Genomic DNA, 26,405 nt, shown 5'->3' on the forward strand with positions numbered 1-26,405 from the left:
AGAGAAGACCTCTGCCAGTTGATCTGCACATGCTCTGAATACTCGGCCTGGTACTCAGTCTGGTCCCATCGCTTTCCTTGGATTTACACAAAGGAAAACTGATCTGAGCTCTGATGCATTGACTGTTGGGATAGGATCATCAGGACTTGTCGGAATAGGTGTTACCGCTCCGCCAAAATTCTGCTCAAAGTGAGCATAGAAGGCATTGAGACAATCTGGGAGGGATATGTCATCATCTGAGTTGAAACTGTATTGCCATTCCTTTGCCATCGCTAGGTAAAAATCCTAGAACTCCCTCTCCAGCAGTGTCCCTACACTTGCAAAACTGCAGTAGTTCAAGAAGATAACTTGACAACATCTTCTCCAGAACATATTTTGGATTGGACAATAAATGCTGGCCTAGTTAATGACACTAACATCCCATGAATTAATAAAATAGTCTTACTTGGTAACAAAAACAAAGTGACGAACACTCGGTGAGTGCACAGTATGCATCAGATGGAGCCACCTGGCACCAAATGTCTTCAGTGGCAAACCTATGATGCTAATTCACACTCAGGAGCATGGAGCATTGAGTAGACACTATACATATCTGGTGAAATGAAGATCATTCATCCTTTTGCAATAAGTACCCACAGGTACTCAGTCATCTCTGTCCAGGTTGCTTCCATCAGTCGGATGGCCTGCTAATTCTATCCCTATGTAACACAATCTTCCTATCTCTCCCGGATAGTGTTCAGGGAAACCTGTAAACAAATGTCTCAAAAGTGTGACACTGCATTCTCCATCACCTTTGGTGTAGGTAAGGGCAATGGGCAGATGGTCGATGGTGTTTCTGCTTAAGGAAAATGAACTCTAATGCAATGCCCTTTAAATATGGCAACTAGAATGGGAACGCAGAAGCTGCCAGCAGTGGACAGAATCTCCTGCCTGCTTGCCCGTACAATTTGAGATTTTAGCCATGCATGCACACGTAGTGAGGTGAGAAGAACACAATCACATGAGCAAACCTAACCTGCCCTGAGTGGAAGTACCTCAAAGTTTTAAGGCTGCCTCCACACTTACTCTCAAAAGAAAAATAAGAGTCTGCTCATTATGTCTGCTGTCCCTCAATCTGTGGAGGACTGTCACACAATAAACGTTAGATTACAAATGATAGGACTGATCAATGAAGTATCCTGAGACATGGTGACTAAGTTTTTAGAAGTGATATCATAGATTGTCCCTTGATAATAGTGTACTGACAGAGTCCTGTGCATCAGGCTTGCAGTTGTGAATATGATGACAGAAACTGTATATCAGCTGAACCTTAATCTATTCATACATTCAAGAAAATACAACCAAGCTTTCACTTGCCATTCTAGAACTTTCAAGACTGCCATGCCATTTGTTAATGTTAGTAATTTCTGGACTGGTGGAATATCTGTGATAGTATGACACAGTGTATAATGTATAATGTATAGTAAGGCACAGTGAAGTAGTTGGAGTGTAGCACTTAAATAGGAATTTATATGCTTAGGAAGTGCTTAACAAAAAAATCAGAATTTGATGAATGTAAAGAGAAATTAGTTACTTAAGGAAATTTGAGGAGTCTCCAGATATAATTATAACCCCTTGCCTACCCAGTAAATGTCAGCCCTGGAGTATCTGCTTTCAACTTAATACCTTCATCAACTTAGAAATTTTATTTTCTCTTCTCAAAAAAGAAATGCTCAAGGTTACACAAGTGTTTTTTTTTAAATGTCCGAACCCTCAAATTAATCTTAATATTTGAACCATTCCCAACAGCACGGCCATTTGAAGTGGTCAATCAACCTTGGCATAAAACTTGTTAGGGGTCCCTGGAATCCAAGGCAAAATGGCACATTAGATCCAAAAACTGGCTGAAGACAGTAAGCAGAGGGTGATGGTAAAGGGAGGTTTGTGTGACTGGAAGTCTGTTTCTCGTGGGGCTCTGCAGAGCTTGGTGCTGAAGCCATTACCATTTGTATGACAATGATTTGGACTTTAATGTATCGTTTGAACTTAAATTTATGATGAATTTATGATCAACATGTTTGCAGAAATTGTTAGGAGGGGTAAATTGGTGAGAACAATCTTAAATTGCAGGAGGATTTCAACAGACTGGTCAGAGATAGAGTAGTGCAAATCAAATTCAACCAGCTAAAGTACAAGGTAATGTAATTGGGGAGGGCCAAAAAGACAGGATTACACTGTGAAGTGGTGAAGATCAGAGGAATCTTTACATGCAGATCTTGAAGGTAAGAGAGCTGGTAGACAATATAGTTGAGAAGGCATACAAGATATTTGCCTTTATTAACTGAGAACGATGTTACTGGGACTCGAGGGTTTGTATTATAATGAGAGGCTAAATAGGCTGGGACTGTTTTTCCTGGAGCAGAGGAAGTTGAGAGGTGACCTTATAGAGGTTCATAGAATCATGAGGGGCATATGTAAGGCGAATAGCAAAGGTTTTTTCACAAAGGTATGGCAGGTCAAAATTAGAGGGCATAGGTTTAAGGTGAGAGGGGAATGATTTAAAAGGGATCTGACCTTTTCATGCAGAGGGTGGTGTCTGTGTGGAATGAGCTACCAGAGGTAGTGGTGGAGGCTGGTACAATTACAACATTTAAAAGGCATCTGGATGAGTATATAGATGGGAAAGGTTTGGAGGGATATGGGCTAAGTGTTGGCTGTTTCCATGATGCATCACGCTATGGTCTATGATTCTATAACCATTTAAAACACTGCAAGCTCACTACAAGCCCAAGGACTCCCAGTTACCTTGACCATACGTCCTCACACCCTGCTTCCTGTAAAGTCGCTATTTCATTCTTTCAATTTCTGTCTTTGTCAAATCTGTACTGATGATGCCAACTTTGATGAGGGGGCCTCCAAAATGTCTGCCTTTTTCCTCAACCATGGATTCTCCAATACCATGGGTGACAGGGCCCTTAGCCTTGTCCGACTGATCCCTTGCACTTCGGCCCTCATCACTTTTCTTCCCTCCCATAACAGTAATAGGGTTCCCCTCATCCTCAACTAACACCACACCAACAGCCACATCCACATAATCTTTAGCTGCCTTTTTCGCCACCTCCAGTGGGACACCACAATCCGATTCATATGTCATCCTTCTGCAGGAATATTCCCTCTGGGACACCTTGGTCCACTTCTCTTCCACTCCCTACATGTCACCATGGCCTCACACCACCTTTCCCGACAATCACAGAAGGTGTAACACCTGCCCGTTTAGCTTCCCATGATCCAAGGCCCCAGAAACACCTTCCAGGTAAAACAGCGATTTACCTAGATTTCACTCAATATAATCTACTATACGTTTTGCTCACAACATGGTGAGACAAAGTGTAGACTGGGTGTCCGCTTTGTAGACTTTCTGTCTACAAATGACCCTGAGCTTCCCGTTGCCTGATATTTCAACACACCATCCTGGTGCCTGAGCAACATCTCTATTTTGGACTTGCTATAGTGCTCCAGCAAAGCTCCGTGCAAGCTGGCAGAACAACATCTCATTTCTTACTAGAGAACTCTGCAGTCTTCAGCATTCAATATCAAGTCCAACAATTGTCGAGATTCAGCACCTTCTCCTATGGAGAAAGTGAGGACTGCAGATGCTGGAGATCAAAGTTGAGAGAGTGTTGCTGGAAAAGCTCAGCAGGTCATGCAGCATCCGAGAAGCAGGAAAATCGATGTTTCAGGCTCCGGCCCAAAACATATATTCTCCTGCTCCTTGGATGCTACCTGGCCTATTGTGCTTTTCCAGCAACACACTCTCTCATCTTCTCCAATGTCTTACCCCAAATCCAAAACACCAGGCCTTGTCAGCACGTGGGCTTCTACCAGAAATGTTCTATTGTCAGCTATTAATTGTCCCAATTAACAGCTATTAATACCACCACCCCCCGCTGTCGAACTGTTGTTCTCTCTCTTTGGGCTTTGTTACGAAGTTGAAGGTGTATACTGTACCTTTAAGAGAGAGTGAAGACTGTTTTTGCAGTGAAAGTTTGCAGGCACCTGCCATGTGACTGACTAACAGTCTTAGGTTGTACTGGAAAATTGAAAATATGCAATATTTGGCTGCTATGTTCACAACAGTTCAAATTTAACCAATCAGTTTAAATTATGCTTAAAAATGTGTTGCTGGAAAAGTGCAGCAGGTCAGGCAGCATCAAAGGAGAAGGAGAATCGAAGTTTCGGGCATAAGCCCTGCTTATGCCCGAAACATCGATTCTCCTTCTCCTTTGATGCTGCCTGACCTGCTGCATTTTTCCAGCAACACATTTTTAAGCTCTAATCCCCAGCATCTGCAGTCCTCACATTATCCTAGTTTAAATTATGCCCCAGGATACTAACATCCAATCAAATTTGATTTTTACTGTTTTGCCAATATCAAACCAATGAGACGATCTGATGTCAGGGGTTTAAAAAAGCAGACATTTTGAAAGTCAATGAGAGAGAGAATGTCATTCAAAACACTCTCTATCAAAGGTACCTTTTGCATATGAAACAGCTTTGTAGCAAAAGACCGATGATGATCCAGGGAGATCTACAGCCAGAGGAAGACAGATACCAACGACGATAGCTGCTGTCTGGCTTTTGAAAAATAAGTTGATGTAATTTTAATAGGGGCTTTTATTGGGTCAGAATATTGTTATAGAGTTGGAGGTAGATAAAAGAAAGGAGGCTTAGAGTTGTAAATAGTTGTTTAATGTTCACTTTTACAATTAACGAATAAAATGGATATTTTTCTTTAAATAGTAGAATTTGGGGTGTTCTCTGTCACTCATACTTTAACAGATGAGAAGGCGAGGTGAGCTTTTTAGTGTGTTTGGTTTAATTAGCAATAGGGTCCATCGCCATGTCGTAACAGCTTCATCTCCACCATTTGTTCACTCCTCCCTCTTCTACCACACTATCTTTAGCATGTAAACTAACCTTTTCCCAATTACAATCATTTGTGAAGAAGAGTCTCTGGGCACAAAATGTTAGGACAGCTTTCTCTCCTCAGATGCTGGCAGGACTGCAGCATTTTTCCAGCAATATTTGTTTTTGTGTCCGTATTTATTTTTCCTGTTTAACGAAGTCTCAATAGTCAAAAAAATGCTTAACACAGATTTGAATTGCTACTGGAAACATTCTAAGCACAGATAATAATAAAATGATACTTCAAACAGAAACAACTTACATTTTAGCAATGTAAAATCCAAAGCAGCATGTTCACCTCATATTGAGAAACGCCAAGAAAACAATTCAATAGGTTCTTAAAGTTTAAGCCACTGTACAGTGAAATAACAAGAAAATTCTATACATATGAATACTCATCTTGAAAGTATTTGTAAAATGTTACACTAATAACATAACTGATTTAAGAATAAATAATTACTACTGTCCAAAGCTGTCAAGCAAATTATACTTACCAAGGGCTTTGGATGCAAAAAGGGCCATTGCACTTTGAAGTCTGTCTGGTCTTATTGCCTGAACGACTAGGACCTTTGAAGTAAAGAATATAAACAGTGATGATGTGTGCAAACGTTTTGAGAGAAAAAGTGATGTCTGTCATCAACTTGCTTCGGAACTTGTAAGAGTGCAATTGTAGGCTATTCAAAGCTATGACATCATTTTAACTGTTATTCATTCTCTAAATTTCCTGCCAGCTGAAAAAAAAAGAAACTTTGAGTATAATTTAGTCTGCAGTTTAGACTGCAGACGCTAGAGATCAGAGTCAAAAAGTGTGGTGCTGGAAAAGCACAGCAGGTCAGGTAGCATCCCAGCAGCAGGACAGTCAGCATTTTGAGCATATTCCCTTCATCAGGAATGTGGGGTGGAGGGGGGAGAAAGGGGCTGAGAGATATATGGGAGTGGGGTGGGGCTGGGGTGATGGTAACTAAGAAGGCGATAGGTAGATGAAAGTGAGGGTGATGGTGATAGGTTGGAGCAAATAGATGGGAAGGAAGATGGATAGATAGGACAGTTCAAGAGGGTGGTGCCGAGTTGAAGGGATGGATCTGGGATAAGGTGGGGGAGGGACATGAGGAAACTGGTGAAATCGACATTGATTCCATGTGGGTTGAAGGGTCCCATGGTGGGTCCAAGTAGGGATGATTGATGCATGTGTCACGGAGATGTTCTGTGAAATGTTCTGCAAGTTGGTGTCCTTTCTCCACAGTGTCGAAGAAACCACATCAAGAGTCATGGACACCATAGATGAAGTGTTTAGATGTGCAGGAAAATCTTTGCCGGATGCGGAAGGATCCTTCGGGACGCTGGAAGGAGGTGAGGGGACAGGTATGGGCGGAGATTTTACAGCTCTTGCAGTAGCAAGGGAAGGCGCCAAGAGTGGAGAGTGGGTTGGTGTTGGGGGTGGGAGGTGGACCTAACGAGGGAGTCACAAAGAGAATGGTCTCTGCAGAATGCTGAAAGTGGCGAAAATGGGTGGAGAGAGAAATATATCTCTGGTGGTGGGGTCTGACTATAGGTGGCAGAAATGGCGGAGGATGCTGTGTTGTATCTGGAGATTAGTGGGGAAAAGGTGAGGACCAGGGGGGTCTGGCCTTGTTGTGGTTGGAGGGGTGGGATTCAAGGACGGAAGTGCAACAAGTGGAAGAGATGCACTGGAAGGTATTGTTGACCATGTGGCAGGAGAAATCATAGTCCCTGAAGTAGGAGGCCATCAATGATGTTCTGGAGTGGAATTGAACCTCCTAGGAGCAGATGTGGTGGAGGCAGAGAAATTGGGAGTAAGGAATAGCATGTTTATCGCGGGGCTGGGGTTGGGAGGAGAAGTCCAGGTAGCTGTAGGAGTTGGTGAGTTTGAAGTAGATGTCCGTGTTGAATCGGTTGCCGGAAATGGAGATGGAGAGGTCCAGAAAAGGGAGGGAGGTGTCCGAGATGGTCCAGGTGAACTTGGGGTAAGGGTGAAAGGTGTTGGTGAAGTTGATGAACTGTTCAACCTCCTCATGGGAGCACAAGGTTACGTTGACACAGTCATTGATGTAGGTAGGGAATGGTGCCAGGATAATTGTGGAAGATGGACTGTTTCACGTACATATGAAGAGACAGGCATATCTGGGGCCCATGCGGCTGCTCACGGCCATCCATTTGGTCTGACAGAAATGGGAGAATTCAAAGGAGAAATTGTCGAGGGTGAGGACCATTTCAGCCAATTAAATGAGTGTGTTGGTGGAAGGGTACTGGTTGGGAGAGGAAGAAACAGAGAAAGTTGAACAGTTAATTATCTCCACTCCCGGCACTTTCCCTTGCCACTGTGAGAGGTGTAAAATCCTCCATCCAAGGCCCCAAAGGATTCCTCCACATCCACCATAGATTTTCCTGCACTTCCAAACACATCACCTACTGTGTCCATTGCTATTGATGTGGTCTCCTCTACACTGGGGAGACAGGGCGCCAATTTGCGGGATGTTTCAGAAGACATTTCCAGGACACACACAACAATCGACCCCACCACTCTGTGGCCAACCACTTCAACTCACCCTCCCAGTCACTGAGGACATGCAAGTCCTGGGCCACCTCCACTGCCAAATCATAGCGACCCGACAACTGGAGGAAGAACATCTCATCTTCCACCTTGGGACCCTCCAACCACACGGAATCAATGTCGATCTCATTAGTTTCCTCATTTCTCCTCCTCCACCTTATCCCAGATCCAATCCTCCAACTCGGCACTGCTCTTTTGAACCGTCCTAACTGTCCATGTTCCTTCTCACCTATCTGCTCCACCCTCCTCTCCAACCTATCAGCATCACCCCTCACCTTCATCTACCTAACAACCATCCACCCAGCCCCTCACGCCCTCCCATTTACCTCTCAGCCACCTTCAGCCCCCCCCCCCCCCTCAGACATTCCTGATGAAAGGCTTCTGCTCAAAACATCGACTCTCCTGCTCATCAGATGCTGCCTGGCTGGCTGTGCTTTTCCAGCACCATACTTTTTGACTCCCACTAACCTTTGATTTCTTGGATTTTCTGTGAAGGAAAATAGCGAATTCCAGCTACAAATTCAAGGATTTTACAGTTCACAGTTGTTTGTCTGACTTATGTTCAATAACTAAATGAGCTTGTAAAAATAAACATCTTTTTGTTAAGTATTTCCATCTTCCCGAGGAGACTGCAGGCCAAATTATAGCCAATAATCTGTTATAGAGCCATATAGTCATAGAGATGTACAGCATGGAAACAGACCCTTCAGTCCAACCTGTCTACGCCAACCAGATTTCCCTACCCAATCTAGTCCCACCTGCCAGCACACGTCCCATATCCCTCCAAATCATTCCTATTCATACACCTATCCAAATGCCTTTTAAATGTTGCAATTGTACTTGCCTCCACCACTTCCTCTGGCAGCTCATTCCATATATGTAGCACCCTCTGCGTGAAAATGTTGCCCCTTAGGTCTCTTTTATATCGTTTCCCTCTCACCCTAAACCTATACCCTCGAGTTCTGGATTCCCCCACCCCAGTGAGGAGACTTTATCTATTTATCCTGTCCATGCCCCTCATGATTTTATAAACCTCTATACGATCAGCCCTCAGCCTCCAATGCTCCAGGGAAAACAGTTCCAGCCTATTCAACCTCTCCCTGTAGCTCAAATCCTCCAACTATGGCAACATCCTTGTAAATCTTTTCTGAACCCTTTCAAGGTTCACAACATCTTTCTGATAGGAAGGAGACCAGAACTGCAAACAATATTCCAAAAGTGGCCTAACCAATGTCCTGTTCAGCCCTAGTTCTGAAAATTCTGTTCACCAAAAACTAATCGGTTTTCCTTGGGACATAACCACGAAGTATAGTGTTTTGTGAAAATGTGTCCATGAGGTCTTGAGATATATATTTTCACAAACTAACAAAAGGGGGTGAAAACATATCTTTTTGTCAACATTCACTGGTAAAGGTAAAATATCAATTTGCTCTATCTCCCAATGTTAATGGATCCTTACAAAAATCCAGAATCAGACCTGTATCTGCAGAAAAACAAACCAATTCTTCCTTCAGCAATAGCCTATTTGAATTCCTTCATTTGTTTTTGAGCCACATTGTTTACGGACAGTTAGGTTAACAGTCTTAAAAACTGGGGAGGTAGTGTCATCACTTCCTATCTTCAGTGGGGAAGGTAAAAATTATAGTCTTACCTAGCCATTCTAATTATAACCTCAATTTCTATTCATTGGTTTATTCCATTCAACACAAAGGGACTGGACCAGATTCTCGTGCGTTTGTCCACTTTTCAACCGGGCAGAAGGGCTTTAAAAATTGCAGGTAGATTTCACAGTCTCATGTCTGGCGACTTTTGCTGGTGGAAAATAGGGATCTGTACAGCAAAATTCAAGTCGTACTCCTGACCTTTGCAGAATGATTAAAAAAGCCAACCTAGTGGCAGTTTACACAGCTTCAAAGGGACAGCTAGTTTTGATAGATTGGCACTTTTGTTCGAATTTAAGAACTTTATCTTTCATTGAAGCGGCTTTTCAATGCCTTCGTGCTTATTTGGATTAATTCCATTGTAAAAAGGTCATATGAGACCATCCACCATGTTGATGGAGTTGGGCTGGCATTTGCAGAGTTCATGTCTCATGTGTCCACAAATAACTTTGGAGTCTCTCTAGTCATAAGTCAAACACCCTTTTACAAATAAGTTCGAAAGGTGTTTCGCTGAAGTACAATAATACAATTTGAAAGACGGTTCGTACTTTGGTTCAGACTTTTGTACAGTAAAAGGTAAGAAACCGTTAAATTGATCAGAATTGTGAAATGTTTCAGATGAATTACAGTCCTTTGCTCAGTGGATAAAATCCTCTTATGCATTCTACAGTATGGAGAATCAGATATTAAAGTAGAGGACCCTGTGATTTAATTTGCGCATTGATTTAATATTCTGACATCTGCTGAGTCTTTCAAACATTCTTTCGGTATCCGATAAGTACAGAACCACTAAATAAAGATCAGGCATACAACATTCCCTTTGGAAGAAGGTCTTCTTAGATTTTCATCAAAAACAAATTAATACTTTATTACTTGACACCTCTTAATCCAAATAAGCACGAAGGCATTGAAAAGCCGCTTCAATGAAAGATAAAGTTCTTAAATTTGAACAAAAGTGCCAATCTATCAAAACTAGCTGTCCCTTTGAAGCTGTGTAAACTGCCACTAGGTTGGCTTTATTAATCATTCTGCAAAGCATTCATAATTGAGTCTAATTGGCAAAACAAATGTCCAGACATCTATTCATCCTGCATTTCTATCCCCATTTGTATTATTTATCAGCATTTCAAATACTTACCAGTGTTATTCTATGGTTTATCAGGTTTTTTTTACCTACTGAATATTGGGTGAAAAGCTTGTAGGATGCATGGGGCATGGAGGATCTACTGGGGTCATGGAACGTAAGCAGTACCATGATAGTGGAATATGGTGATTGGAGAATGTGAGGTGAATGAAAGATGACTGAACAACTACACTGAAAATTAGGACAATGTGACAATGAGTTGATTTCTAACTTGCATGCTTTGGTATTCATCCATTTTAGTTGCCAACTTGGATCTGCTGTGGATAATGGGGCTGGTAACCTGCCCCTGCCTGCTTTTACAAGGTGAAAATACAATGGAAAGGCACAGGCATCATGGAGTATGAATCATGGAGAAAAGAAAATTCCCAATTCCAGCCTGAAAGCAGAAAGTCCAGGCCCATACGGTTTTTTGCCAACAGAATAGTCATTTAAATTGTGCAGTGAAAGACTTATTAACAATAGAAGTTAAGAAATTACTGAACTGTACGATGCTCATATGTTTTTGATATTACTTATACTGTTGGAAAGTTTAGCATTTTGTTTTAAATAATGTACAACGGAATAGCAGGTGTCGATGCTTCCATTTGACATTTGTCAACAATATAATTCTGATTGCACTTCAAAAATTCATTAGTCATTAAGGGTTTCAGCAAATTCTCAGAACATAAAAGTTGTTTACAAATGCAAGGTCCCTTTTTTTAACCGAATGTATTCTCAGCAAATAAGGTTGAACAAGCAATGATTAATTGTGTTAAATATACAGGTACACAATAAGAGATTTAACCAGCTTCAAGCAAAGAAACAATAACAGAAAAGTCATAGAGTCACAGGGATGTACAACACGGAAACAGACCCTTCGGTCCATTTAGTTCCATTTGCCAGCACTTGGCCCATATCCCTCTAAACAGTTCCTATTCATATACCCATCCAGATGCCTTTTAAATGTTGTAATTGTACCAGCCTCCACCACTTCCTCTGGCAGATCATGCCATACACGGACCACCCTCTGCATGAAAAAGTTGCTCCTTAGGTCTCTTTTATATCTTTCCCCTCTCACCTTAAACCTATGCCCTCTAGTCTGGACTCCCCCACTCCAGGAAAAAGACCACGCCCCTCAGGATTTATAAACCTCTATAAGGCCACTCCTCAGCCTCTGACACTCCAGGGAAAACAGCCCAGCCTGTTCAGCCTCTCCCTATAGCTCAAACCCTCCAATCCTGGCAACATTCTTGTAAATATTTTCTGAACCCTTACAAGTTTCACAACTTCCTTCCGATAGGATGGAGACCAGAATTGCACACATATTCTAAAAGTGGCCTAACCAATGTCCTGTACAGCCGCAACATGACCTCCCAACTCTTACATTCAATGCTCTGTCCAGTAAAGTGTTTATGATATTTAGGGGATGTTTTTATCATAAAACCAATTTGGGAAAATAATGTTCAGTTTTCACATTGATGAAACAGGCAGGTTTTTTCAAGGGTGTTCATCCTGCATTTTGAACATTCACAGGAACATCAACTTAAAAGGAAACAATATTTTACACTGCATGAGAAGACAGTGCTGATTGGTGAGCAAGTGATCTCTGACTGGTAGAGACATTGTCTTGGAGAATACACCAGGTAAATAACAATTGGCAGTTAACTGCCAAGGTTTGTGTAAAACTTAATCAGACAGATTTACTGTGATTGACTGTGATGGTCAAGGCATTGCCCTGAGGAATGACTATAAATAGCTGTCACATATTATAATGTAACGGCCACAATGTGTGTACCTATGATTTCTGTCTGCAAAGAGTATAGCATTAAAATATCCTAATATATGTAGTTTCCAGTGTGCACATCATACTGGTGCATAAGTACATCATACTCTAAGCATAACTGATAATCTTAAATTATTGTCAGCATAATTCTAAGCACACTTAGGATTATTTGGAGATGATTTACCTTTCACACCAAAGAGTAATGTGCATAATGAGTTTTAGTGCTGGCATCATTATAGCTATATAGGCAATATGTCCCATACACTAGTGCACTGTATCAAACAACAGGTCCCATAGTCGGTTTACAGCAGTTTATGTACTGACCACGTCCAACCAACCAGATCTAGAAAACACAGTTTCCAACATTCCGTGATTCTGGAGCAGGATGGTGGCTTTCCTTTCCTGAGGTATCTTAGTGAGCCAGATGGGATTTGCAACAACAATTTGATGATCATTATTTGGACTATTTTCCATCTCAGATTTGTTAATAAAATTCTCGCATCCTCGTTTTGGAATTTGAGCCCATGCCCCTGGGTATTTGTCCCTGTATTTGGATCAACAATCCAGTATCATTACCACAATGTTACTTTTGCTTGAATTTCCTTTGAGCATAACTCTTCAAAGAGTGCATAGGATCATTGTTTTTAACCATACTCTCTCAACTCTCCCTTCACACTTTGTTTTGGTCAAGACGAACATTCATAATATCAATAACTATTCACTAATATCATATGGATTTCACTAAATGATATAATATAGCTTTGAAAAACGTATAACAAACTGGAATGCAAGAGGGTAACTGTTTTTAATTGTTTTAATTATTTTTTCATGGTTATGCAATCTAAACAGGAAAATTACTAGCTATATCACTATTTTCTTTACACACATTTTTACAGCATTAATATCTTTCCGTTTCATAATTACTCACAAAATACTGAGGCAACACACCTGCTGAAACAGTGAGATTCTTCTTGCAATGGATGTTGGGATGTCTTGTTCACAGGTTGAACTTTGAGAGAAAGTGAGCCAAAGTTCTATATCTTCTAAACAGAGTGTCTGATACAACGCCGGAAAGGTGGCCTGGAAAATGAATAGATTCTTAAAATTGCAAAATAATTCAAAACGTGGCTAAACTAAACTATGCTGGGTTGAAATCGTTCTTATTGAAATATTAATAAAAAATCAATTATTTTCAAAACTAAAACTCCAATAGCAAATAATTTTTGATATCACATTGGGAGAAGCATTTGTTAACTTCAAAAAATATTTGACTTGATGTAGAAACTTGGCAATTGCAAGAAATAATGAAACAAAAGAAATATTGTAGATGCCATGGCAATACCAAAGTTCATTAGTAGGTTTCTTCCACTAAGAATCTCTACATTAAAATACATACGTTTACAATTTATGGCTGCCCGGCATTATCCTGAAGTGGAAATAATACAATTCTTCCAACTTCTATTTTAGCCTAAGGCTGAAGAATTCATGATGCACAGGTCCAGTTAAAGTTAAATAAACTTCAACAATGTGTTTTGCTCAAATGTCCACTGACATCACTAGTATTGGGACCAACAATCAACCACTATCAGAAGTGGTGGAGGCCGAGTCATTAGAGATGTTTAGTTTTTGCTATGCTGATCTTTTATTGTCCAATGTATCTAAATTACCTGAATCTAGGTGCAATATGATTACTAGGAGAAAGTGAGGACTGCAGAATAGGTTTACTGTAATGAAAAGAAAATGGTACATCATTAAAAGTACTGATGTTGACATTGTACTGGTGTGGATAAATTAACATGAATATGGAAGATGTACTTCAGATTTTATGATTTGTAGATGCCGGTGTTGGACTGGGGTGTACAAAGTTAAAAATCACACAACACCAGGTTATAGTCCAACAGGTTTAATTGGAAGCACACTAGCTTTCGGAGCGATGCTCCTTCATCAGGTGATTGTCCTGATGAAGGAGCGTCGCTCCGAAAGCTAGTGTGCTTCCAATTAAACCTGTTGGACTATAACCTGGTGTTGTGTGATTTTTAACTTCAGATTTTAGTTAGTGTTTCTCAAAGCCTTCCAAAATGAGTTACATTGCTTGCCTTTCTATCACAGCACTCAACCACAGCTTCTCAAATTCAAAATTTGAGGTCAGTGGATAAATAATATATAATTCAACTACGAGGTCTGATAACATAATTCCAATTACACAAATTGTGCAGTTTCCAAGTTAATAGTAAAAGCCAAGAGAAAACAGCACAAGGCTGGAGAAAGATAAAGCAGGTCATGGAATGAAAACTTTTCAAAGGTTTCTCATGGCCCAAAAAGTGCAATCATCCTGATCTAACAAGGAAACCTTTGCCCTGGACCGACCAGCCAACCACCTATTCTCTGCTCTGTTTTGAGCAAAATTAGCTCAGGTGGCCTTTATGCCTGATTTATCATTCATCTTCTACCCACTGGTCAAGTTCAGTCTCTCTAGTTTCAGCTGGAAGACCGATTTGAATTACTTAAATGACACTCAACATTTAAATTATTAACACTGAGGAGCTTAGGATTTCTCCAGAAAAATGCACTCCTCCTGACAACTGAGGCACTGGTTAAAATCAGGGTTGAGGCATCAATTTTGAAAATCCAAACAAGCCACAACAGAACTTAGAACATAGAACAGTACAGTACAGACCCTTCGGCCCTCAATGTTGTGCCGACCTTTTATCTTACTCTACGATCAGAATCTAAGATCTTTCATCTGCTATCCAAGAGTCACTTAATTGTCCCTAGTGTATCTGAATCTACTATCACTACTGGCATTACATTCCACGCATCCACCACTCTCTGCGTAAAGGACCTACTTCTGACATCTCCCCTAAACCTTCTAACAATTACCTTAAATTTATGCCCCCTCATGATAGCCAATTTCGCCCTGGGAAAAATACTCTGTATCTATGTCTCTCATCATCTTGTACACCTATCAAGTCATCTCTCATCTTTCTTTCTTTGCTCCAATGGGAAAAGCCCTAGCTCCCTCAACCTTTCTTCAAAAGACATACCCTCCAGTTCAAGCAGCATCCTGGTAAATCTGTTCTGCACCTTCTCTAAAACTTCCATATCCTTCTTATAATGAAGCAACCAGAACTGAACACAATATTTCAAGTGTGGTCTAACCAAGACACCATAGAGTTGCAGGATAACTTCATGGCTCATAAACTCAATCCTCCCTTGCGAATGAAAGCCAACACACCATACGCCTTCTCGACAACCCTAACAACTTGGGGTGGCAACTTCGAGGGATATATAGACATAGTCCCCAAGATCGCTCTGCTCCTCTACACTGCCACGAATCCTGCTGTTAATCGTGTATTCTGCATTCAAATTTGACCTTCCAAAGTGAATCCTGTCACACTTTTCCAGGTTGAATTCCATCTGCCACTTATCAGCACAGTTTTGCATCTCATCAATGTCCCGCTGCAACCTACAACAGCCCCCCACACTATCTACCACTCCACCAACCGTCGTGTCATTGGCAAACTTACTAACCCACTCTTCCAATTGCTCTTTTAAGTTGTTTGTAAAAATCACAAAAAGCAAAGGTCCCAGAACAGTCCCTGCAGAACACCACTGGTCACCAAGCTCCAGACTGAATACTTTCCATTTATCATCCTCTCTGTCTTCTACGGGCCAGCCAATTTTGTATCCAGACAGCCAGATCTCCCTGTATCCCATGTCTCCTTACTTTCTGAATGAGCTCCTGCCCGAAACGTCAATTTTCCTGCACCTTGGATGCTGCCTCACCTGCTGTGCTTTTCCAGCAACACACTCTCAACTAAGGTATATCCCATCTAGCCCAATGAATTTATCTATCCTCATGAATTTCAAACTTTCAACACATCTCTTCTGAATAATAATCTGTTCGAGCATATCAGTCTGTTTCATGCTGTCCTCAGAAATATCAAGGTCCCTCTCAGTACTGAATACTGAAGCAAAGTATTCATTAAGGACCTCCCCTACTTCCTCCAACAAGTTTCCTCCACTATCCCTGATTGGCCCTAACCTCACTCTGGCCATCCTCTTGTTCCTCACATAAATATAGAACGCGTTAGGGTTTTCCTTAATCATACCCACTAAAACTTTTTCATATCCCCTTCTAGCTCTCAGTTTCTTCCTGGTTATCTTGTAACCTTCTATAGCCCTGTCTGATCCTTGCCTCCTCAACCTTAAGTAAGCTTCCTTCTTTCTTTTGACTAGATGTTCCACATCATTTGTGACCCAAGACTCTTTCAACTTACCATTCCTTCCTTGCCATGGTGGGACAAGCCTTTCCAGTACTATCAGCAATTACTCCATAAACAACCTCCATATTTCTGTCATGGATTTCCCGGAGAACATTTGTCCCAATTTATACACCCCAGTTCCTGCCCAGTAGCATTGTAATTCCCCTCCTCCAATTAAACACTTGCCCATACCTTCTGCCCCTATCCCTCTCCATGAGTATAGTAAAGGTCAAGAAGTCATGATCACTATCAACAAAATGCTCTCCCACTGAGAGATCTGACACCTGGCATGGTCATTGCCAAGCACCAAATCTAATATGGCCTCCCCTCTAGTCGGCCTATATTGAGTCAGTAACTCCTTCTTGGACACATCTGACAAAATTTGTTCCATCCAAACTATTTGAACTAAAAATGTTCCAATCAGTATTAGGGAAGTTATAATTACCCATGACAACAACCCTGTTACTTCTGCACCTTTCCAAAATCTGCCTCCCAACCTGCTCCTCCGTGTCTCTGTTGTTATTGGGAGGGGTCTGTAGAAAACCCCCAATAAAGTGACTACTCCTTTCCTATTTCTGACTTCCACCCATACTGACTCTGTAGACAAACCCTCCTCGACAATCTCCCTTTCTGCCGATGTGATATTATCCATGATTAGCTATGTCACTTCCCCACCTCTTTTACCTGCCCCCCTATTCCTTTTGAAACATCTAATCCCTGGAACATCCAACAACCAGTCCTGCCTCTGTGATATCCAAGTCTCTGTAATGGCTACAATATCATAGTTCCAAGTACTGATCCATGGTCTAAGTTTGTCTCCTATATTCCTGACACTTCTCAAAATAGACACAATTCAACCCATTACACGGACTGCATTTTTGTCCTATAAAGTGCCTATCCCTCCTCATAGCTGTTTCTGAATGCTCACTGCCTACTCCATTATCTGATCCATAACTCCAGTTCCCACCCCTCTGCCAACAGGTATGATACATGGCTCTATCTGTTTATTAAGTGCAGATAGAGAGAAATTTTAATAGAAAATGACAAGATGAATGAGATTATAGTCCAACAGGTTTATTTGGAAGCACTAGCTTTTGGACTGCCACTCCTTCATCAGATGGTTGTGGAAGTTAAGGTCATGCTAACAGAATTTATAGCTAAAGGAGTCTAGTAACATGGAGATGTGATGCATTGGAACACAGACTTCACACCTATTGTTTAAAAAGCGGAGCTATCTTGAGAACGTAATTTAAAAGAAGTTCTGGGATTTACATATCAAAGATCAGAAACCAACATATCCCATTATAAAAGATGGAAGTTTTAATCTAAGATTGTTTAGTGTATCACATCTCCATGACACTGGAACTCCTTTGGCAATAAATTCTGTGAGCTTGATCTGAACCTCCACGACCACCTGATGAAGGAACAGCACTTTGAAAGTTAGTGCTTCCAAATAAACATGTTGGACTATAACCTGGTGTTGTGTGATTTTTAATGCTGTCCACCTCAGCCCAATACCAGCACCTCCAAGTCAGGATGAATGAGTTCAGTCTGAGGGTCAAAAATAAATGTTCAGAAGGCATACCACCTGTCTGCAAAAATTAAGCTGGTAGCTTTTATTTTCTATTGTAGCTTTATGTAAGACATTTCTCCCTAAATACATAACGAGGGCATTATTTTCATTATGAATATGCTTAACATTTTGAACTTAGAATAAAGGTCTGAGATATTGCATTAATGTTTCTGAGGACTGGAGAGATGCCATGTGAAGGCATAATGCAAATTCAAAATCCCAAAAATTAATCACCAGAGCACTGCTGTTCAATCCACACTTAAAGGTACAGATAAATGCCCTCAAAATGATTTGAAGCTTGAGTTAAAAGAGTTTAAAGAATAAAAAAGAGCTAAGAATTTAACAACTCAGAAAGGAATGTAACTAAAATAAAACCCCTGTTGATCATTCTGAAGTTTTTTTTTACATGGCTGGGCAGTAACGTTGGGCAACAACTAAGAATAGATGAATCATAAATTAAGTGATGACAAATAATCCGGTGCTCTTTCTGACATTTTGTGAAATCACATTACCTCGCCACCCCCTCCTACCCGTATCCTCCCCAGCTTGCGAAATTCTTAAAAGAATCAAATCACATAAGAAACTTCATTTTGAACTGCAGACCTCACAATGTTGGACGCAGATGGCAAGTTGGACAGCTTTATTTCTTTATCAATACTTGATATTCTTATTAAGTATAGGTGCTACAATCTAATGGAATGGGTTGGAATTAGAAATATTAAAGTGACAAAATCATAAAAATCTGCCATTTCCTATAAAAGATTTTGCTACAGTAAAGTACATTTAGTGCTAATGAATCCTTCAGCTTTTCCAGAAGCAGCATATTCTTATCTTTATGAGAGGATTAGGATCCGCATTGACCGGTGCCAGTTCATATTATGCATTTGTATCAAAGGAAGGATAGATATTTCCATTGTACCATTTACATTGAAAGGATATCCCAAAGCACTTCACAGGCAAATAAGTGAAATTGAAGTGCAGTGACTGTTGTAGGAAATTCCACGTCTAATTTGTGCACAGCAAACTTGCACAGCAGCAAGGTGACAACGGCCAGATAAAAACCTACTTTATCCTAATGTTGATCAAGAGGTAAACAAAGGCCCTGAAACCATGGGGATTACTCCACTCTGACTTTTTTTTAACATTCTGCTACTGGATCTTGGCCCTCAGTTTAACATCTTATTCTCTCAGTGCAGCATTTCCTGAATACTACATTGGAGTATCAGTTTTGATTGACTGCATAGTTACAAACTTCCGACTCAGAAGTGACAGTACTTCCAAGTAACTCACAGTGACACCCACTAAGCTGCAGGTTGCTGGAATGTTGTCTCCAGTAGACAATTTTAATATTTACTGTGAACAAATATTCATGTTATCTTGCACAAAATTGCAAAAGGTTCCTTTGTAAACAGGTTTATGATTTTTCCATGCCTAACTCAGAGAAACGGTTGTAATTTTAAATTAACTATAGCATTAAAAATATGCTGTAGTTGCCTTAGGTTTTGAAGTGTCTCCTTGCTTATTCATGGAGTTCATTGTCTATTCAATGGTTTTGAACAGTTGTTATAGAGATTGTGAGCTCATTTCATAAAATGGATATGAGTATGAAGATGAAGGAGGTGAGGATGGTGTGAGGGTTGGGGTTAAATTCAGCAGGTCCAATCGTATCTAATTAACATGAATAAAACAAGATCATAGTTCTACTGGTTAAGAACATGAAACATCAAATTTTTGGCAAAAATGCTGCAGAGGGGTGAAAAGTAATTAGAAAGGACAGTGCTGTTGATCCAATAGCTGTAGAGTTTGTGGTGGGCTCAACAATTATGTCTTTGATTTTTCTGATGGTTACAGTTGGAGGAAATTGATGATCAACCATGAATCCAACTATTAATGTATTTCTCGCAAGCATGCTTGATACAGAGAGACACTGGAGGGTCAAGAGCAGTGATGGAGGGGTAAAGCTGGGAGGTGTCGACATATATGTCAAATCTAACTTCTTGTCTTCAGATAATATTGTTAAGATACAACACATGGATGAGAAAGCCAAGAATGTCAAGGATAGATAATGGAAGATCTCCAAACTAGTAATGTAGACAGGAGGAAAATCAAATGCTGGATGCATTTGTCTCTGGCCACATTTTTCTCTTGCTCCAATCTATACTCATCAGTAATTTAGCTTTCTAGCAAACGGGCAACAGAAAATGAAGTGATCTCATTTGACAACGAGTCTGTCAAATAGAAATACAGTTTACCTTAACTTGAAACCATTTGATAATATAAAAACAACAAAAAACAAAATCTTAGGAAACAGGGAATAAAATCTAACTACATGAGGCAACTCAGACAGTAAAACGATACTGAGTATTTCTTCTAGGGCAATTGTTGAGACTAACAAGTTGCTTGCGCAAGGTATTAAATATCTCAGCATTAAAGAAAATTTAAGCTACTTGTAATACACCACAACTACAACATCTATCTCCAACTCTTTTGCACTGAATGAAGCATGATAGTTAAATTGAAATCTCAATGTATTGATATACACAGCAGGTATCAATTTTAAGAGTATGGCGTGGAGTTAATATGAAATATGAATACTGCAGAATTACTAAATACACAGAAGAGAGGAATTTAAATGTATGGAGTGGGGAGACTGAGTCTAGTAATGTAAACCTGGCAAGTTAATCTTGCATGTTGGCTATTTTTAGGCATTGAAAAACACAGCAGACCAAATGAGAATGGCTCCCCACTGCAAATGTAAATGCACCAAAATGATACAGAGGAAGTTAACACAACTAGATTTTCCATAATTGAATATAACAGAAATATAAAGATGCACACTTATAATTTGTGCTTAACTCAATGATATACGATTCAAATAATATATAAATTCAATAATCATTCATATAAAATTTAATAAAACTTATGTGTGTCCAGAACCGGTGAAAAATCTGCATTGTTTCTGACGAAGATACCCATTGTACTGAGTGTTTTCCTTATTTGGCCAATTCAGGCCTTCCGCAGGATCCCAGAGGATGAAATCACATCCATTGAGAGTTGCCAGCCAATCAGAGGGTGAGAATGGTTAGGGCAGGAAGAGATAATGCTCACCCACGCACAGAGGAGGTAAGGAAGGCAATGATGCGTATTACAAAAAGGCCTCATTGGAGAAGGAGGGAAGATAGATCAGAGACAATGACAAGGTTGTGGCTTGCAGCATCCACCACAACCCCATCCAAAAACCACACTCCTGCCTAATGCCAGGTCTTTTAAAGTAGCACTAAATCCCTCTAAAAGGAATCCTAACAGACAAGCTTACTAAATCCCTTTTCATTTATTTAACATATTTTCCTAATCAACCTGTTCAGAGATATTATTACACACCTCTGAAGCAGGTGGGACTTGAACCCAGGTCTCTCGGTTCAGGGGAGGGGATACTACCTCTGCACAACAAATGGATTCCTAAATATGGAATGCTTCATGAACTTGCATGTTATCCTTGCGCAGTCATCGCTGTATTGTTCCAAATTTAATACATCAGCTGCCAAAGCAAGCACCCCACTAAATTCCTGTGAGTTTACGAATTATTGGTGTCAATTAATTAAATAATGAGTTTAACTGACAACTTCTTATGAACATGTGTGGTTCCCCATTATCCTGTTGCCGGGAGACTGCCATGTGTGTTGTCCTGTGATTGATTGGGCACTGCCACCATGTTTCCCACATCATGGCTGCTTTAAATCCAGTCCTACAGAAATATAAATTTTACAACCTTATTAATGCGAATTGTGAGAGTGAAAATCAACAAGCCATTAAATCACCGGAGTTATTAAAGTCTTGTCCAATCCATAAACAAATATTGTCTGTGTGCAGTTCAAATTTTTCTTTTCTAACTGCAAACATGAACGCATATTGTAAAATTACTATCAGCTGTCGGTGATCAACTAACTCAGCACAGATGAAAGATTAAATTTGGGACAGTCTTGGTTTGCAGAGCTCAGCTACTCTGACTTACTTAATCATGAGGAAGCAGTTAGAGGAATTTGCTTACTGGTCAGAAATATAAATAAATTTGCTGTGCTAAGATTCAACTGAATGTGAATGCCTCAGAAAAATAATTAATTGAACATTTTTAACATTCCAAGGTCAAATTAACCTTTTGATTCTGAATCAAAAGTGCTGGTAAATAGATTTTATTGGGCTGAAATAGGTCACTAATCAAAATGAAAACAAAACTATGTAAAAAAAAGGAAGTTTTAACTTCACATAAAAACATTTGGCACAGTTCTAAGCCTTGTTACAGATCTCAACCTTAAAATGGAAATCATCAAGTGTTTAAAAACCTTAGAGGAATATACAAGAATTTCCTGAATAACAATATACAAAATGGTTGCTTGGTTAACAAAACTGGAATATTACTGAAAAGTGAAACATGTTACCAAAGCTTTTTGTCTTGCAATCATCAGAAAAACTGCAAGAATATAGAGTTTCAAACAAAACAATCAGAAGAAAAGAGTGAGACTGGTTGGAATTTGATTCTGATTGACTGAGGTGTTATCATGGAGAAACAAAGAGAGAAATTTAGGTTTCCCAAGCTCTCATCTCTATTTAAAGGCACTTCTTCTGCACATTGTTCAATATGTCCAATGATGATTCATGAAATCTTCGCTGGGGCATAATGGAGAGCTCTACATTAGTGGTTGAGATGCCTGAAACACTTTGTGGAGCAGATTGCAAAGGCTGAATGGTCTACTTGTGCTCCCATTTTCTACATTTTAACTTTCAAAGGCTAATGGCCAGCACAATGTCAAACTTGATGGCAACATGGCTGCTGATGTAATTGCCCTATGCCTCAGATTGCAGGTTACTAAAGGGCATTGTAATTGTACAATGAAAGCAACTCCAGATCTCCACAGGAGTAAAGGAGGACTGTAGATGCTGGAGATCAGAGTCAAAAAGTGCGGTGCTGGAAAAGCACGGCAGGTCAGGCAGCATCCGAGAAGCAGGAGAGTCAATTTTTCGGGCATAAGCCCTTATCAGATCTCTATTGCTGGCTAAAATTGATGAGGGCGTTATAATCTTAATATAAGGAGGCCATGGCAACAGCACAGGAATCTTGTGCACACATGGAGAAAGACCATATTATGCTCACAGACCTCCTTCCAATAGAATGAGTGAAATGATTTCTTGTTGACCTCCTGAGTTAGCAGTGGTGTGTCACAAGGACTAGTGCTGGGTCCACTGCTTTTAGTCATTTATATCAATGATTTGGACGTGAATATAGGAGATATGACGAGTAAGTTTGCAGATGACACCAAAATAGGTGGCGTAGTGGACAGTGAAGATGATTACCAGAGTATTAACTGGATGTTAATCAGATGGGCCAATGGGCCAAGGATTGGCAGATGGAGTTCAATTTAGATAAACATGAGGCATTGCATTTTGGTAAAGCAAATCAGGGCAGAACTTATACAGTTAATGGCAGGGTCCTGGGGAGTGTTGCCAAACAGAGAGACTTAGGAGTACAGTTACACAGTTCATTGAAAGTAGAGTAGCAAGTAGACAGAGTGGTGAAAAAAGCATTTGGCACTCTTGCCTTTATTGGGCAGAACATTGAGTAACGGAGTTGGGATGTGGCTATTGAGGCCACTTTTGGAGTACTGTATGCAATTATGGTCACTCTTCTATATAGGAAGGATGTTGTTAAACTTGAGAGGGTGCAAAAAAGATTTATAAGGATGTTGCTGGGATTGGATAGTTTGAGCTACAGGGAAAGACTGAATAGGCTGGGGCTTTTCTCCCTGCAGCATCAGAGATTGAGGGGTGACTTCATAGAGGTTTATGAAATCATGAGGGGCATGGACAGGGTGAATAGCCAAGATCTTTTTCGTCCGGTGCGAGAGTTTGGAACTAGAAGACATAGGTTTAAGGTGACAGGGGAAAGATTTGAAAAGAATCTGACGGGGAGCTTTTTCATGCAGAGGATGATACATGTGTGGAACAAGCTGCCAAAGGAAATGGTGGAAGCAGATACAATTACAACATCTAAAAGGCATCAGGAAAGGAACATGAATAGGAAGGGTTTAGACAGATATGGACTAAAAGCTGGCAGATGGGACTAGGTCAGATTGAATGTCCGGTCAGTGCGGGTGAGCTAGGCTGAACGATTCCGTGTTGTGTGACTCCATGACTCTATAACATGGGCACAATCTATAACACCCTGAACCTGACAGAACCCAGCAGTTTGGGTGAAGGCATGGTCTTCTGCAATTGAGGTGCCAAATCCAAATGGAAAAATAAGCAAACAGTGCATTCAGCACTGCCTAAAACCAGTTGCATGCTGCTGGCTGGTCTCCTGATGAGCTGTGAAGAGACTGGGGCACCGCCATTTAACGTGAAGGTTACTTTCACATCCATAAGTAGAGCATAAGTTGGTGGAGTGTGTTTCTAGTTGCTGTACCACATGACGTATGTCTATGACAACCTCGTGACTCAACCAAAGTAACCTTTGGCATTGATTCTCTATCAGGTTAAGGTAGAATGTTCTATGTTTACCTCCCACAGGTTCTCTTCCCTCTCCTCCTTTCTGCAGTTTATATCAAAGCCTTTTGCTCCAGATCTTCAGACCTCCCTCTGGATTCTGTTTGTTAAGTTGACTGCCTTCAAAGACATCAATGCTATGCCATTTTTTTATATTCCCTCGGAAAAGGCACCGAATGATCTTCAGCCACGTAACGTCTTCCTTGCACCTCAGTGAAACAATCATTCGGGTCAAGAAAAAGATGCTTTGGTGGACTAGCAGCCGCACTTCCCCCAACACTGAGGTAGTGAGATGACAATGAAGGTAATGTATTTCAAAGTAATAAATACAAACTTGATTATAATTGTACAGGGTTATCTCAGTTCTCCAAAGGGCTATCTTTGCTATCTAAAACAAATGCACATAGGTCAGACCTGCTGTGACCTGGCCTGCATTACCCAATCCAGGTTGTAGACAGCAAGGATTCCAAAATCCAATTTAACTGGAAGCATCAGAATGTTTAAATGGTCATGGATGAACCATGGCCCACCCACATAAAAATGTGAAATGTTGTATTTGGAGGGAAGATTTTGGATTTCTGACATCTTCTGCTCTCCGTCATGGTGAAAGCCTGGTAGAGTCTAGATGGAAGGAATAGGAAGATCCTATTCCTCCCGGGTGATGGGCCCATAAATTAAAGGGCAGCAATTTTGAGAAGAGGTAGGAAATTTAGAGAGGATTTGAGGGGAAATATTTTATGGAATTTATGTTGAGTTCACTGCTTAAAATGGTGGTAGAGGAAGAAATCCTTATATTACTTAAAAATAAAGGGATGCACTTGGAGTGCAGTTACCTACAAGGTTACAGACCAAGAGTTGAAAGTGATAGTAAGTTAAATGGCTCCTTGTCAGCTGGCACAGACATGATGGGTTAAATTACTCCTGCCTACATTGCAAATTTCTTTTGCAGCAATTAAACAGATGTCACAGAGTTCTAAATTATTTATACTTATTTCTACATGCAACATATTTTTAAAGTTCAAGACTATCTCTGCAAGATACTACACAAGTTCAATCTGATTTTTCAGCCAATAACTTTGAAACGTACCTTTAAAAGGGCTACTCCTCCAACCCTCTCTTGGTCAATCCAAGATGGAATTGATTCCCGTATTGACTTTTGATTATCCTAAAAGCAGGAACACAAACAAAAATTGGAAATCTGTTATTTGTTATATTTAATAAAATAAAAGGCCATTAAATAATCATTAAAACTTACAGCACAGAATTGGGTCATCTGGTTATGTGTGTCTGCGCTTCGAAAAAATCAGTTGTCACTGCTTGTTCATTATCTCTGAATTTCTTCTCCATAGGCATCTGTCTGATTCCCTTTCAAAATTATTTATGCAATCAGCTTCCACACTTTTTCAAATAAAGTGATCCAGATCCATCAACTCAAGTGAAAACATTTCTCTTCATTTCCAAACTATAGATTTTTTGCTGTGATTTTAAATCTGTGATTTGGTGATTGACTCACTCATGAGTGAGAACACCTTTTCTCTAATATATCAGAATTCTAATCATTTTGCAAAACTCTATAGGCCAGTTATTACCCCCTTTCTATTCTTAGGAAAAAGAGTCCTAATTTTTCCATTCTTCCTCTATTGTTCTTGCTAAGAGCCTGGTAAATTTCCTCTGTACCCCCTCTAAGGCCTTTGCATTGTTCATAGAGTGTAGTGTTCAAAATAATTCAGTTGAAGTCTAAGCACTTATTTATAAAGTTCTGGCATTATGATTGTTTTTATATTCTACGCCTTCATTTATAAAGCTGATTAGCCAGTCTTGCCATCTTTTAAGGATTTATGCAAGGTTTCTCTGCTCACCTACATTTTTCAGAATATATTACTTCTCACATAATGATGTCTTATTTTAAATCATTTTTGAAACAGGCTCCTGGATCAGCCCTGGACC

The 26,405-nt window shown here is 40.2% G+C and overlaps 1 protein-coding gene and 1 pseudogene across 2 annotated transcripts in view; both read right to left on the minus strand.

Moving 5' to 3' along the window:
- The window catches only part of dync2h1 (dynein cytoplasmic 2 heavy chain 1), a 571,463-nt gene that overhangs the window by 175,356 nt on the left and 369,702 nt on the right, over positions 1 to 26,405 (minus strand). For both annotated transcript variants that reach the window (XM_072577509.1, XM_072577508.1), the window contains 3 exons: positions 25,546 to 25,623; positions 13,032 to 13,163; positions 5,439 to 5,511 (listed from right to left, as the gene is read on the minus strand). In XM_072577509.1, the coding sequence (XP_072433610.1) occupies positions 5,439 to 5,511; positions 13,032 to 13,163; positions 25,546 to 25,623 (283 nt within the window). The remainder of the gene's footprint in view (positions 1 to 5,438; positions 5,512 to 13,031; positions 13,164 to 25,545; positions 25,624 to 26,405) is intronic.
- On the minus strand, positions 21,381 to 21,471 carry LOC140481716 (U6 spliceosomal RNA; annotated as a pseudogene).

Source organism: Chiloscyllium punctatum, chromosome 9 (assembly GCF_047496795.1).
Source record: "Chiloscyllium punctatum isolate Juve2018m chromosome 9, sChiPun1.3, whole genome shotgun sequence".
Taxonomy (NCBI): domain Eukaryota; kingdom Metazoa; phylum Chordata; class Chondrichthyes; order Orectolobiformes; family Hemiscylliidae; genus Chiloscyllium; species Chiloscyllium punctatum.